Source organism: Penaeus japonicus, unplaced genomic scaffold, assembly GCF_977035675.1.
Source record: "Penaeus japonicus unplaced genomic scaffold, GWHDUDI00000001_assembly GWHDUDI00000025, whole genome shotgun sequence".
NCBI classification, from domain to species: domain Eukaryota; kingdom Metazoa; phylum Arthropoda; class Malacostraca; order Decapoda; family Penaeidae; genus Penaeus; species Penaeus japonicus.
In genome coordinates, this window is record NW_028234427.1 from 29,173,928 (window position 1) to 29,187,082 (window position 13,155).

General features: G+C 37.4%; 1 protein-coding gene across 1 annotated transcript; it reads left to right on the forward strand.

Moving 5' to 3' along the window:
* The first annotated feature begins 1,592 nt into the window (after positions 1–1,592).
* On the forward strand, positions 1,593–8,202 carry LOC122267309 (proteasome subunit alpha type-1). The gene is made up of 7 exons (XM_043037341.2): positions 1,593–1,812; positions 4,721–4,780; positions 5,111–5,273; positions 5,809–5,996; positions 6,965–7,174; positions 7,521–7,727; positions 7,983–8,202. The coding sequence occupies exons 1-7, from the start codon at positions 1,810–1,812 to the stop codon at positions 8,004–8,006; spliced, it is 855 nt and encodes a 284-aa protein (XP_042893275.1). The 5' UTR covers positions 1,593–1,809; the 3' UTR covers positions 8,007–8,202.
* The last annotated feature ends 4,953 nt before the right edge of the window (positions 8,203–13,155 follow it).

Sequence of the window (13,155 nt, forward strand, 5' to 3'; positions counted from 1 at the left end):
ACATTTTATTTACAAGAGAACATCACAAGGAAAGAGTAATTTGGCGCATATCCCTTCGGTCCTTCCAGTGATGCTCTTTTTGCTTTCCAACTGTCCCTTTTCTCTTCCAAGGGCGCTCACTCGGTCTTTTCAATGGCGCCCCCGTGGTCTTTCTAGCGATGTATCTACGGACCTTCCAGTGCTGCCTTTTCGGTCCTACAAATGGTGCCCACTTGCCGTCTCAAAGGCGCCCATTAGATATTTTCAATGGTGCCCCTCTGGTCCTTCCAGAGGCCCCTTTGGCCTTTCTAGTGATGCCCCTTTTGTCCTTTCCAGTGATGCCCCTGTGGACCTCCAAGTGGTTCTTTTCCGGCGTATCTCAGATGCCAGATGACGTCATGAGAGACACGGCGCCAAAGCTGATTGAGTGGACGCAATAAGACAAAACACGAACACTATTCACCGCTCTTGGAATGTGCCCTTGTCTGTAAATCTAAATTTCGGCGTCTATAGAAATTTGATATTTCCTTTGTAATTGTGAAATGCCATTAGAATCTCGCGTCAGATGTATTTTTCTCGCCTCTAAGAGATACCTCTTAGTGAAGGAAGAAGTCAATTTGCCTTATACATGTCATTGCAGTGTAATAAACTCTTGTAATTCTTGAACAAACATAAATGAAAATGATTTCCTATCGCCCCTTCCTTTTCTTCCTTACAGGGTGTTCTGCAGGCTGAAGTCTACCAGACTACAGTAGACTAGAAATACAATTTCCATTGATCAATTAGGTCCAATAGCTCTTCTTTCTGCGTGCTAAGATGCACACTATAGTTAGAGCGGTCACTAAATATCTAACTTTACCTACAATACAGCGGCGAGGGGCCAAGATAAATTTCTTGCATGAATACTGATACTTGGAACTGCCATTGGGGGATTTTAAAAATATGAATATTGGCCGATCTAAAGTCTTCTTGGGGGTTTGTGCCTTTGAGTTTCTCGTTTTTGGAAGAAATACAATCGGCACATGTTTTAGAATATTGGAAAAGACCCAGACAACCACCTTGACCCATTGGCATGGCATACTGTAGAAGAAAAAGTCATATAGCCTAGAAACATGTGAATAATAAAATATAATACACGAAAAAAAATCAAATGGATTCATCTTTATTGACATGGAAACTAATAGGAGTTGAGAGGAATTGATTATCATAATGGCACTTCAACGATAACTACTTGCAATGATTTGTCGACTGCGATTTTTTTTAGTCGGTCATGATTTTAGATAATTAGTGTCCTGCATTCCAGGAAACTTGTTAGTAATCACACAAGTATGATTATATAGTGTCCATTTTAAATGCCCGACTGTTATTTATTATTAAATTAATTTGATTAATATTTCTGTTTCTCCACTGGCCACACCAAAGAATCACGGAAAAGAGACAGGACTATGTTGTTAGGACTCCGATTTTATATGCATTATCAATAGAGAATGTGCTGAAATCGTATTAAATTCCTGGGGAATTGTTAAAATTAGTAAAGAGGATTTGGAAAATTAAAATGTGAAATACAAAGTAAGGAACTCGAACGCTATCCTGGCGACAGGTACAAACCCTCGACTTCACATCTGGCAAAATATAAGATTTAAGTGTTACTACACGCCGAAAAGTATATCAGTCCCTCCATCTTATCCCAAAATATCTCAAATAATCCTATACGCGAGGAAAGGACACGCGTTTATTGCATATACATTTGAAATACATTGTAAGTCGAGGTTTCGCACGACCAAAACATTACCGGTGTTGTTTTGGTGTTGGTCGGACGTCAAACACACAATGGTGAGCAAAAGAGGAGCGAATTTTGGCTGATATATCAAGGAGTGGGGAGATTTTATGTGTTTGGGAGGCTGTTTTATAGAAATAAGGTTGTTTTCATTAATTAGTGGTAGGAGTTTAGGGGTTTATGACTTCACTCGAGACGAGAGGTGGATTTTTCTCTGGGTGGGCAATGACTTGAATGTTCCCGTGCTTTGGATGTGTTTCATATTCTTACGAATTAATATCTCCTCGAAGACGAATAATTCATTCTATGTTTTACACGATTTATCAGTTAGATGAACATTTCTTGTTATCTAAGTGTATAAATGCACTGTCATTTCATCTTGGCGAGGTCTTTTATTACAATGAGAGATCAGGGCGAGAAATTCTACGTTACTATTTTCTGCAAACATTTTTAACGCATCTTCTGGAGAAAGCCACCTAGACTTCAACGTGTAATGAAGTTGATATCAGAAAGGGCTCTGTAGTAACTTGTGGAATGAAACATTTTTTATTGAAAATGTCTTAGCTGTGTTGTTTGAATTCACTTGAAATTCGAAACTCCAACATGATACTGGCACACTTCCACAATGTATATTGAGTCATAAAAGAACTTTATATCATAATGAGGTAATTATGCATAATATGGCTGTGCCACAAAATACAACAGCATTGGTATTGATGGATTCTTTTCAATCCATTATATTCATATGTAAAGGAAAGCAGCCTATACCTTAGAAATTGGCCCCAAAACAAGGGGAGGACATGAAGTTTAACTCAGTGCTGATGGTGCGCGTAATTACCCAACAGGTAGTACGGGTGGTCGACAACAATGCCTTAAAATTAGAGTTAGAGAGGAAATGTTTCCTCCGCCCTCCAGGCAGCGCAGACTAGCCTAAATAATATTTTCTCATCATTCCATCACAAAATAGGGGTTTAGTATTATAGTCATAATACTTCATGATTGTGAGCCACTTCACTGGGAGCATGACACAACATCAGGATCCTGATGTTGTGTTATGCACACATTGACACCTGGCATTACAATTTTTTTCCGTGTCACTTATACATGACACCTGTCATGAAGTGGTTAACAGAGAAATTAGAGGTAAATTATTAAGAGAATCAATTATGCATAGCAATCGATTGCCTACTGTGCCCCATGCAATCTTCCTAAAGGGGGATACCAGCCCCTACCCTGAAAGGTAAACGTCCTCCTTGTATACACACTGTGCTGTATATACATTGAAGAAATTTGTCCTCCAGTGCAAGGGTATTGAAGTGGAAGCCTCTTTGAGATGATTAGCTCAAAAGCTTAATATATGTCAGGGAATACTTTTAAGTTTCCCTTACATATTATCCCATAATTTCTGTTATCACTATGCCCTACCCTACTGTGGGGGCAAACATTTTTGGAAGTATAGGGGGGATTTCTGTATATTTCTCTCCTCCCTCCCTCCCTCCCTTCCACCTCTCTGTCTCTCCCTCTCTCTCCCTCCTACTTTCTCTCTGCCTCTCCCTCCTTCCTTCTCTTTCCCGCTCCCTTCATCTGTCCCTTCTCTCTCTCTCTCTCTCTCTCTCTCTCTCTCTCTCTCTCTCTCTCTCTCTCTCTCTCTCTCTCTCTCTCTCTCTCTCTCTCTCTCTCTCTCTCTCTCCTTCCCTCCCTCTTTCTCTCTCCCTCCCTCTCTCCCTCTTTCTCTCTCCCTCCCTCTCTCCCTCTTTCTCTCTCCTTCCATCCCTCTTTCTCTCCCTCCTCCCTCCCTCCTTCCTTCCCTCTTTCTCTCCCTCCCTCCCTCCTTCCCTCTTTCCCTCTTTCTCTCCCTCCCTCCCTCTTTCCCTCTTTCTCTCCCTCCCTCCCTCTTTCCCTCTTTCTCTCCCTCCCTCCCTCTTTCCCTCTTTCTCTCCCTCCCTCCCTCTTTCCCTCTTTCTCTCCCTCCCTCCCTCTTTCTCCCTCCCTCCCTCCTCCTCTCTTTCTCTCTCTCCCTCCCTCCCTCCTCTTTCTCTCTCTCCCTCCCTCCCTCCTCTCTTTCTCTCTCTCCCTCCCTCCCTCCTCTCTTTCTCTCTCTCCCTCCCTCCCTCCCTCTTTCTCTTTCTCTCTCCCTTCCTCTTTCTCTTTCTCCTTTCCTCTTTCTCTTTCTCTCTCCCTCCCTCCCTCCCTCCCTCCCTCCCTCTTTCTGTCTCTCCCTTCCTCCCTCCCTCTTTCTCTCCTTTCCCTTTCCCATTCCCTTTCCTTTTCCCTCTCCCTCTCCACTACAAAATTATGTAAATGACAATAAAGATAGTTCAGAAAAACATATTCTGTGTTATTTGGGACAAGTGAAACATGGGAAGCAATTTTGATATATGTAAGCCATGTGAAATCCAAATTATGTATGTAGCTCTTGTCCTAGACTATAGGAAATGTACGTTGCAATTATTACTGTCATATTCTCCTTATTTTATAGTGAGTCTTTTGTTTATGATTTTTTGTGCATATATTAATGTATTTATTGTATCATTTTTCTTAATTTTTTTTTATCCCTCTGCAGGCTTTGCCTCACTAGACTATTGAGTATGCAGTGAGTTACAGATCATTCAGCTCTCAATAGTAGATGTCAATGAGATACAAGTTATTACTACCAGTTACATGGTAGTTTAAAAGCCATCATGAGTAGTCTTAGATTACAAACGACATCTGTGGGACTGTAAACCTGTCAGCAGTATTGCTTCAAATATTCATGAGTGGTATTCAGCAGGCATATTTAAACCTTATGAAATTATTTTTTATCCATATATTTATCCATACAATAGTAGAAAATATATATTTTGTCATTTTTTGTTTGCCTTTTATTTTGATTTTCTAAACAATGTCACATTGTTTAGTGTCCTTTTCTTGTCTTTTATTTGTAGCAGATTTGAGATTTTGTCTAACCACATTCTCTTTTTCCAGTTTCGCAACCAGTATGACAATGACGTCACAGTGTGGTCCCCACAGGGCCGCTTGCACCAGGTGATTTGATAGCACATTGTATTTCTTGTAAAATTTGCATATACAGAGTATAAAAGAAGGGTTGAAATTAAAAAAGTAAAGGAAAACTACCATGTTATGAAACAATCTTAATGTTGATCTTGGAACAACAATTATTGCAGGAAGATGATAAAGATATTTGAAGATGCTAGTATATACCTGCTTTGACTTTAAGTTTTATAATTAATTTATTTACGGCGTTGTCACAACAATGTTCCTTTTTAAAACTGAAAAGAAAATGTAATGGAATGCAATTTGATACTTATTTGGCAAGATGAACCAGAGATTATAGAGAAAAAAATTCCTCTCTAGGTGGAATATGCCATGGAAGCGGTCAAACAGGGATCAGCAACAGTAGGCGTAAAGAGCGCCACCCATGCTGTCCTTGTGGCATTGAAGAGGGCCTCCTCCGAGCTTGCTGCACATCAGAAAAAGATCATGCCTATTGACAAGCATATTGCAGTGTCTATCTCAGGTAACTTTTGTCCTCGTTTGAAGATGTAGTACTCATTCTAGTTGTGTACATACTGTACAAGCATAGGATGGAAGTGTTAGCTTTTCTCACAGATTATTAGATATTCAGAGTCTTGTCAGGCTGTCCAGAAGTAAAAAGAATGGAAATGACAGCTAACCCCATGTAAAGGGAATATTTAGAAATCATTTTGATAGGAAAGAAAGTATTTATTACACAATTTTGACAATCTTTCTGTAGCACTAAGGTGGGAGGGAAAAGTCTTTATACAGTTTTCACAGTTATCACAATGAATATTTCAAGTCCAGTGGCATTAATATTATTGCAGATTAAGTATGATATTCTATATCAATATAAAGAACCTAGTGAAGTCCATGCTTTATCTTCCATTTATTTAGTTTTCTTTGAGTTAAAGGTTTGTTTCACTAAAGAAAAACAATGAATGAAGAATATACAGAAATATTTAACCATATTTAATGGTTCTGTATTTTTCCATCCTTTTCAAAAGTTAATGCTGTTGCATTATTTTCCACTTCAGGTCTGACTGCAGATGCTCGTGTGTTGTCCAAATTCATGCGCACAGAATGTCTTAATGAGCACTTCAGCCACAACCAAGCCCTCTCACTTAGCAAGCTGATGCAGCGTGTAGGAGCCAAGATGCAAATTGCAACTCAGCGATATGACAAGAGACCCTATGGTGTTGGCCTCCTGGTAGCTGGATTTGATGTAAGTTTCTCCTCCTCCTCCTCCTCTTCAATTTATCTATCTATTCCTTCCCTCCTTCCTTCCTTCCTGCCTTTACTGTTATATTTATTCTTTTATGACAGCTTTTGATGGGTTTTTGATTACGAATATGATGGTTGAGAGTATCAACATACTGAGGTATTAATTCTTTATTATTTATTTGTTTTAATAATTTATTGATTCATTTATTTTATTTATGTATTTATTTGCCTTTATGGGATCAGATTCAGTAACATATGATTGTAAGGCATTTACCAGTAGCATTTATAAGTGTGTTTACCAGCAGTGGTAAAGTGGGAATCACTAAGCGATGGTAAGTCACCTGGTTTTGTAAATCAACTATATCACCCTTGTTGTGATGGTAGTATGTTTCGAGAAAAAAATATTAATCATACTGATCATGCACAATATAATGGTTTTCATAAACATAATTTTTTCCTTTCTGTCTTTTTCTTGATAGAAATACTGTCAAAGGATAAGAAACATTTGTCCAGATAATGGAGGTGTTAACCTTTTCCAAAAAGAAATGTCAATCAAACCTTTGCTTGAATAAGATTATAGGTAATTGTATATAGATTAATGCAAATACAGATATAAACAAACAGTGAGGTGCAATTTGTACTTTCTTCCATGTAAATATAGTATGATAAAAAAAAGAAGAAAATGACAAACTAATAAATATGAGTTGGATTGATTGTTATCACTGCTCTTTATATATATATATACATACATACATACATACATATATATATATATATATATATATATATATATATATATATATATATATATATATATATATATATATATATATATCACACACAGACACACACACACACACACACACACACACACACACACACACACTTATCCACTTACTGAATTTAAGAACTATGGAAATTAACTGGAATGGTTATCTTGATACTATATTCTTTTATTTCCCCCTACAGGAGGATGGTCCCCACATCTACCAGACCTGCCCTTCTGCTAACTATTATGACTGTAAGGCCATGGCTGTTGGGGCGCGTTCACAGAGTGCACGTACTTACCTTGAGCGCCACTTAGAGGAATTTTTGAGCGTCACTCGGGATGAATTAATCCGCCATGCCTTGAGAGCCCTCAGAGATACACTCCCTAATGACGTAGAACTAACCAACAAGGTATGGTCCATTCAGATCTCTTGGCTTGATCTTCTCACTATCTTTCCTTTTTGCTCCTTTCCTGGCTCTCCTCACCTCCTTCCTACTCTTTACTCCTCTATATTCTCGTCATACCTCCACTCTGATTTCTCATTCTATTTTTACCCATCTCCATCTCTGCCTATGTTCTCTTCTCATTTTCTTGTTTTATTTCATCCTATCCCCCCTCCTGCCATTTTCTCTTTTTCTTGTGATTTATCTCCTACTATAGCTTCTTCTCCATTTCATGTGTTTAAGTTACACTTTAATATGATTTTTTTTAGAAAATATATATATATATTTTTTTAATCCACTCTCCTCTCCACAGAATTGCAGCATAGCTGTTGTGGGCAAGGGCGATGACCTGAGCATCTATGACGATGAGGATGTGAACCCCTACTTGGAGGGTTTGGACCAGGAGGAGAGGCGAGGGGGTGCAGGGACCAGCCGCGATGCCCAGCCAGCTGATGCTCCTGCTGAAGGTGATGCTTCTGCAGATCAGCCTCCTCCACCACCTTCTGATGAACAGCCACAGGTAGGTAGAAAGCATTTGTAATATGCACAATAAGCCCTCCTTTCATGGGATGGCATTGTCTCAGGAGACTCAAAGATTACCATAATTATTAAAAATTCAAAGGTTCATAAAGTGAAATTTGTTTGTTTATTAATTATGATTTATAAAACAGTCCAGGGGAACATATATTTCTTCTTTTGATATTGTAAGTCTCAAGTTCTAGATAGTGTCAGTTTCCCCCTTCAATACAATTCTTATGCCCGCTTCTTGTTCCAGGCTGATTCTATGGAAACCGACTAAGAAGCTAAGCGGAGTCGGATATGCGCATGGGATTTTTGTTTTGAGAGGAATGGAGATGGATGACATGCCACCAGTGTTAACATGCCGTAATAATGAGCTTTTCACTATAGGAATTGATTATTTTTCTCATACATTTTGAATTTGGAGTCATCTCTTATTGTATTCTGAAATAAACAGTGAGCTAAATAATATAAAAGGTGTTTTATTATACTTTAGAATTTTATTTTACTGCAATATTTTTTCTTATTTCAAATATCCTCAGACATGAATAAAAAAAAATAAAAAAAAAAGATTGGTAACAATCTGTATGACAGAGCAAGTTACCTTATATCTGCAATATGCAGGACTAGTTTCATCATAACAAAGGCTGAATTTGAAGCAAAATTCATGGATTTCATAACCTGGTCAAACATTCAAGGAAGAAGCACAGACAGCTTGCTTTATTCTCATTAATAGTGAGAATAAAGCAAGGTGTATGAGTGCTGAAGTCACCAAATGGTGTAGTTTACTTAGCCTTAAAGCCTATTTTTTAAGCCATGAAACTACTGCTTTATCCTTTTCTCAATTATAAAGCATCTTTGTTTATGGTAATGATAACTCAAGAGTCTTTGTTTTTTTAATTATTTTATTAATCTTCGATTTTGTAGAAACAAAGAGAATGAAAGGAAACAGAAGCTTCGAAAAAAAAACTTTATTTTCTTAGTGAAAATATAAGTATGCATATTTCAAAAGGCATGCAACATACTTCGGCCAATCCTCCCAACACAGACTGAAATATAACAAACATCCTAATTATGTTTATGCAATGCTTATGATACTAGAACACTAGAAATTCCCTTTAGTATCTTATATGAAGCATAATTATTAATTAGGGCAATATTAGTGTTTTCTATCACATTATCTTTCACTTCATATTGATTGATTTCTTCAAAATTTGCAAAGTATTTTTAAAAATACCTATATGCCTACAAGGTTCCCACATTACCAAATAAAGGTACCAAAAATGTCCCAAAATTCCACAAAAAGTAGAGATAAGACTGCCCTCAACATGGCAACACAACCCCTGTATTTACATTTTAGTGGAAACTGAACTAAATTGAAATTTTCTCCAGTGGAAGTGCTATATAAACTGCACATGGATAATACAGTGCAGAATTTACTCGACGAGATAAATCTACCAGTAAATACAGGTTAGGAAGTGGAAGTGGAAGTTACAGAGAAAAGTTAGTGAAAGAAAGTGGAAGTGGAAGTTACAGAGAAAAGATAGTGAAGGGAAGTGGAAGTGGAAGTTACAGAGAAAAGTTAGTGGAAGTGGAAGTTACAGAGAAAAGTTGGTGAAGGGAAGTGGAAGTGGAAGTTACAGAAAAGTTGGTGAAGGGAAGTGGAAGTGGAAGTTAGAGATAAATATTTGTAAAAGGAAGCGGAAGCGGAAGCTGGGGATAACGTTGGTGGCTTATGTGGTGACTTATGGAAGGCATCTCCGCTATTATTGTGTTGTCCTTATATCTTGTATGTGTAGTGTGATAAGTAAAGAGCAAATACATTTTATTGTTACTTTATTTGCCAATACTACACTATTATAAACTGAATTTTATTGTTACGCGGAAGGGAAGTTGTATTTTAGTGGAGTATAAAACCTGAATCATAAATATGAACATCATTTAAACCACTGAACGACCAGGGACTTCTATATGGGTGAGATTCCCGTACATATTACTCCCCAAGGACACAAACCACGGTTACCATATTGATGACTTCTCTTAATGTTTACACATCCATCCACGCACTCAGACGCTATTCAATTTTCCACACTCCTTTGGGTATATTTCCCTTTTTCGTTATCCATTATCGTTCCCGTGTTTGTTTTGTATATTAACAAACACGATAGTCGAAATTTCTTATCCTTCTTAAGGTCTCCGGTATTAGGGTGACAGATATTGAGGAGGTTTTTCAGACTTATGGTTTTGACTTTGACAAGTTTATTGAGACAAGAGATTATTTATATCTCAAAAGGATGAGTAAACATAGGTTATCCTTGCCCTTACAGCTATATCAAAAGACTGAAATAAAAGTACATGACGGAAGGCGGATAAATCACAATCATAGACAGTTAAATGTTTGCATTTTTAGGAGAGTATATATGTTCACCTTCACCATGGCAAGTCCCTTCCTGTGATCATATGGTCACATCCTTGAATATGTGACATAAATATATATTAGTAAGATATAATTATGCTCCTGAAGTGCCCTGAAGGAAAAAAAACAATGTCAATAGAAATATTTGTATTTCAATAGTATGTTGTATCAAAAATATATTCATCCACATCTCAATAAAACCCTGCTCAGGCTATCATAGTCTACAATTAAGTAACTGATGCAAAATGTTTGTTCATCAAAATTTCAATTACCTAGTGAGGTCATGACATTTTTAAACTGCTTTATTTTTCAGTTGTTTGATTCGTTTATCTGAATACTATTATCTTTTTGTGACTCGCATCTTAAAATTTTGTTGCACTGAAAGCAAATTACGTCACTCGAACATCTGTATCTAAATGGAACCACCAAAGCAATACAAACCCCGCAGCCTGAAGTCTCTCTCCAGACAGATCGGCCGTGGGAGGAGCTCTCCGTCCTCCGGTTGAGGTGGTAAGGCCCAACTAATTGGTCACACGAAGAAAAGAATCAATACGTCTTGATACAAACATGGCAGAAACTACAAAAGGCTAAATGGCGCTTGTTGCAGCCGTTCAAACTTCTGCTGCTGCCCCCAAAAATGAAAGCAAGGAGAGGAATATGGATTACGAAAAATATATAGATATTTGAATGGCAAAAAAACACTCTACCGTGTTGATAATATGCTAAAAAAAATTGTACACAGAATATATCAATTAGAAAATTAGACTACAGTTTCGAAATCCACCTGGATTTCATTTTCAGGTCTGAAGATGAAATCCAGGTGGATTTCGAAACTAATCTAATTTTCTAATAAATTTATTTAGCGTATATTGGAATTTTCTGCCAATACGCACACATTCACACACACACACACACACACACACACACACACACACACACACACACACACACACATATATATATATATATATATATATATATATATATATATATATATATATATATAGAGAGAGAGAGAGAGAGAGAGAGAGAGAGAGAGAGAGAGAGAGACGACCTGAGACACGCGAGGGGCTTGACCTAGGCTGGGTCAAACTGAGACGGCTGAAAGTTGTGATCTAAATGATTGACATGTTTCTATGTATCGCGTTTTCGTGTGTTGTATGGCCGCAATTTTTCCTACGAAGTGGAACTCAATATCGTTGTTTTGCCATCTAAAGCCAGAATCTTTCAGGGAATCGTTACAGGATATAAATTACTGAAAGCAATTCTCGTCGGCCTGTGTTTATCTGTGGGCTTTTCATATATCTAGCACCCAGATGCTTGTTTCTATATACACGATTAAAACCTCTGCTAGAGAGAGAGATGTTTTATGTATCACAATATCTTACATGAACTCAAACTTCCCACCCACGGTAAGACGTTCTCCACGTAAACCGAATGAAGAAGGGGATGGAGGGTGACTTGACAGGGAGAGGGTCTGGCAAAAGGGGGAACATAAGGAAAAGAGAGGAGATGAGGGCGAGGAAGAAGGAAGAAATAATTCATCCACATGCAGAGTTATTTACGGGCGAGAGTAAGAAAGTAACTATCAAGAAGAATATGATCAGTGTATATACAACCTGACGTATATCATGAGGAAAAGAAAAATACAAAATGTCAAAAATAAAATCGGCAGTTATGTGAGAAGCGTACTCTCGTTTGTAATTTAAGGTGGTATGCCACTCCCCTAAGAGGAAAAGACTTGGCTGTGTGATTATAATTTCTCTGCGTCTTCTCATTTCCCCCAAACTTTCCCTTTATGTTTTCCATTTGAATCATAGTTTGTTACGACCCTAGGAGTAGCAACTTCAGTCGGACTCATTGTTTGATTTTTGTAAAGATATATCATTGCAAAAAGGATCTTTCATTTCATATGGTGATTGATCATTTATGGTATTGCACTTTTAACTTCATCATATTCTTCACTTCCAAAAAGGGGGTTATACAAAGATTATTAACCATTCACCTTGTATTTACAAAACATGTATATATAAAACAAAATAACAATAGCACAGTTGTCACGTCCCTTCGAGCGTGTCAAACTGCTCAGGTGTCATGGGGCTTGTTGAAGCTTGGCGCTCCTCCGATATTATAGCCTCGGGGGACAAGAGAGGCACACTGTAGTGGCGCCTGGCGTCAACACGTTATAATCATAACCAAATACAAAAACTGTAAAAAATAGAAATACAATATGAATAAGCTGTATGCATTTACAATATTGCCACGCTATATGCACCAGCGTAATATGACAGCTGTGGCTGTACTCACGAGGTGAGGATCACAGTGTTCACTCGAACAAGTGGTATGGCAAAGTGACCGATTGTATGGCGGAACAAGACCAGGTGAGGCATACCTACGCGCATGCGCATTACAAATAAGGGGTACGATATAAATGGTTTATTACCATGTAAAACAATATCGGTCATCACGTCAAATAATATTTAATAAGATAATTATTTCCTATAGATATTTCAAATAGTCCTTTTCATTATTCTTCATCCGTTATCATAACACATACGATAGGTTTGAAATTAGTAAATCAGTTAAAATGAGTAAACCTGTTATATAATCCATTTACAATCATCTTATAGTATCAATAAAACAGGAATTATAATCAATACGCAGATCAATAGTATAACAAAACTTTATTTATTTACCATCACCTTTATCTCAGAAAATATAATACATGTAATTAGAAAAGAAAATATATGAAATAACCGGTGTTCCATGAAGAATTAATCTCTACTAATACTTAGATATTCATTATATAAATATAAACACGGATAGACACATTTCAAATAGACAATGATCCCCTCTTTATGAATAAATTCAAATGTCAAAACAGATAAATGAAAATACAATAAATGGAAGTTATCATCTGTAAATAAACAGTCCCTCATACTCTGGCCAGCTGAGTGTGTGCTTTGAGTGCGAGACCAGAGGAAATCTCATCGTCAGTTCTATCATTCACTGA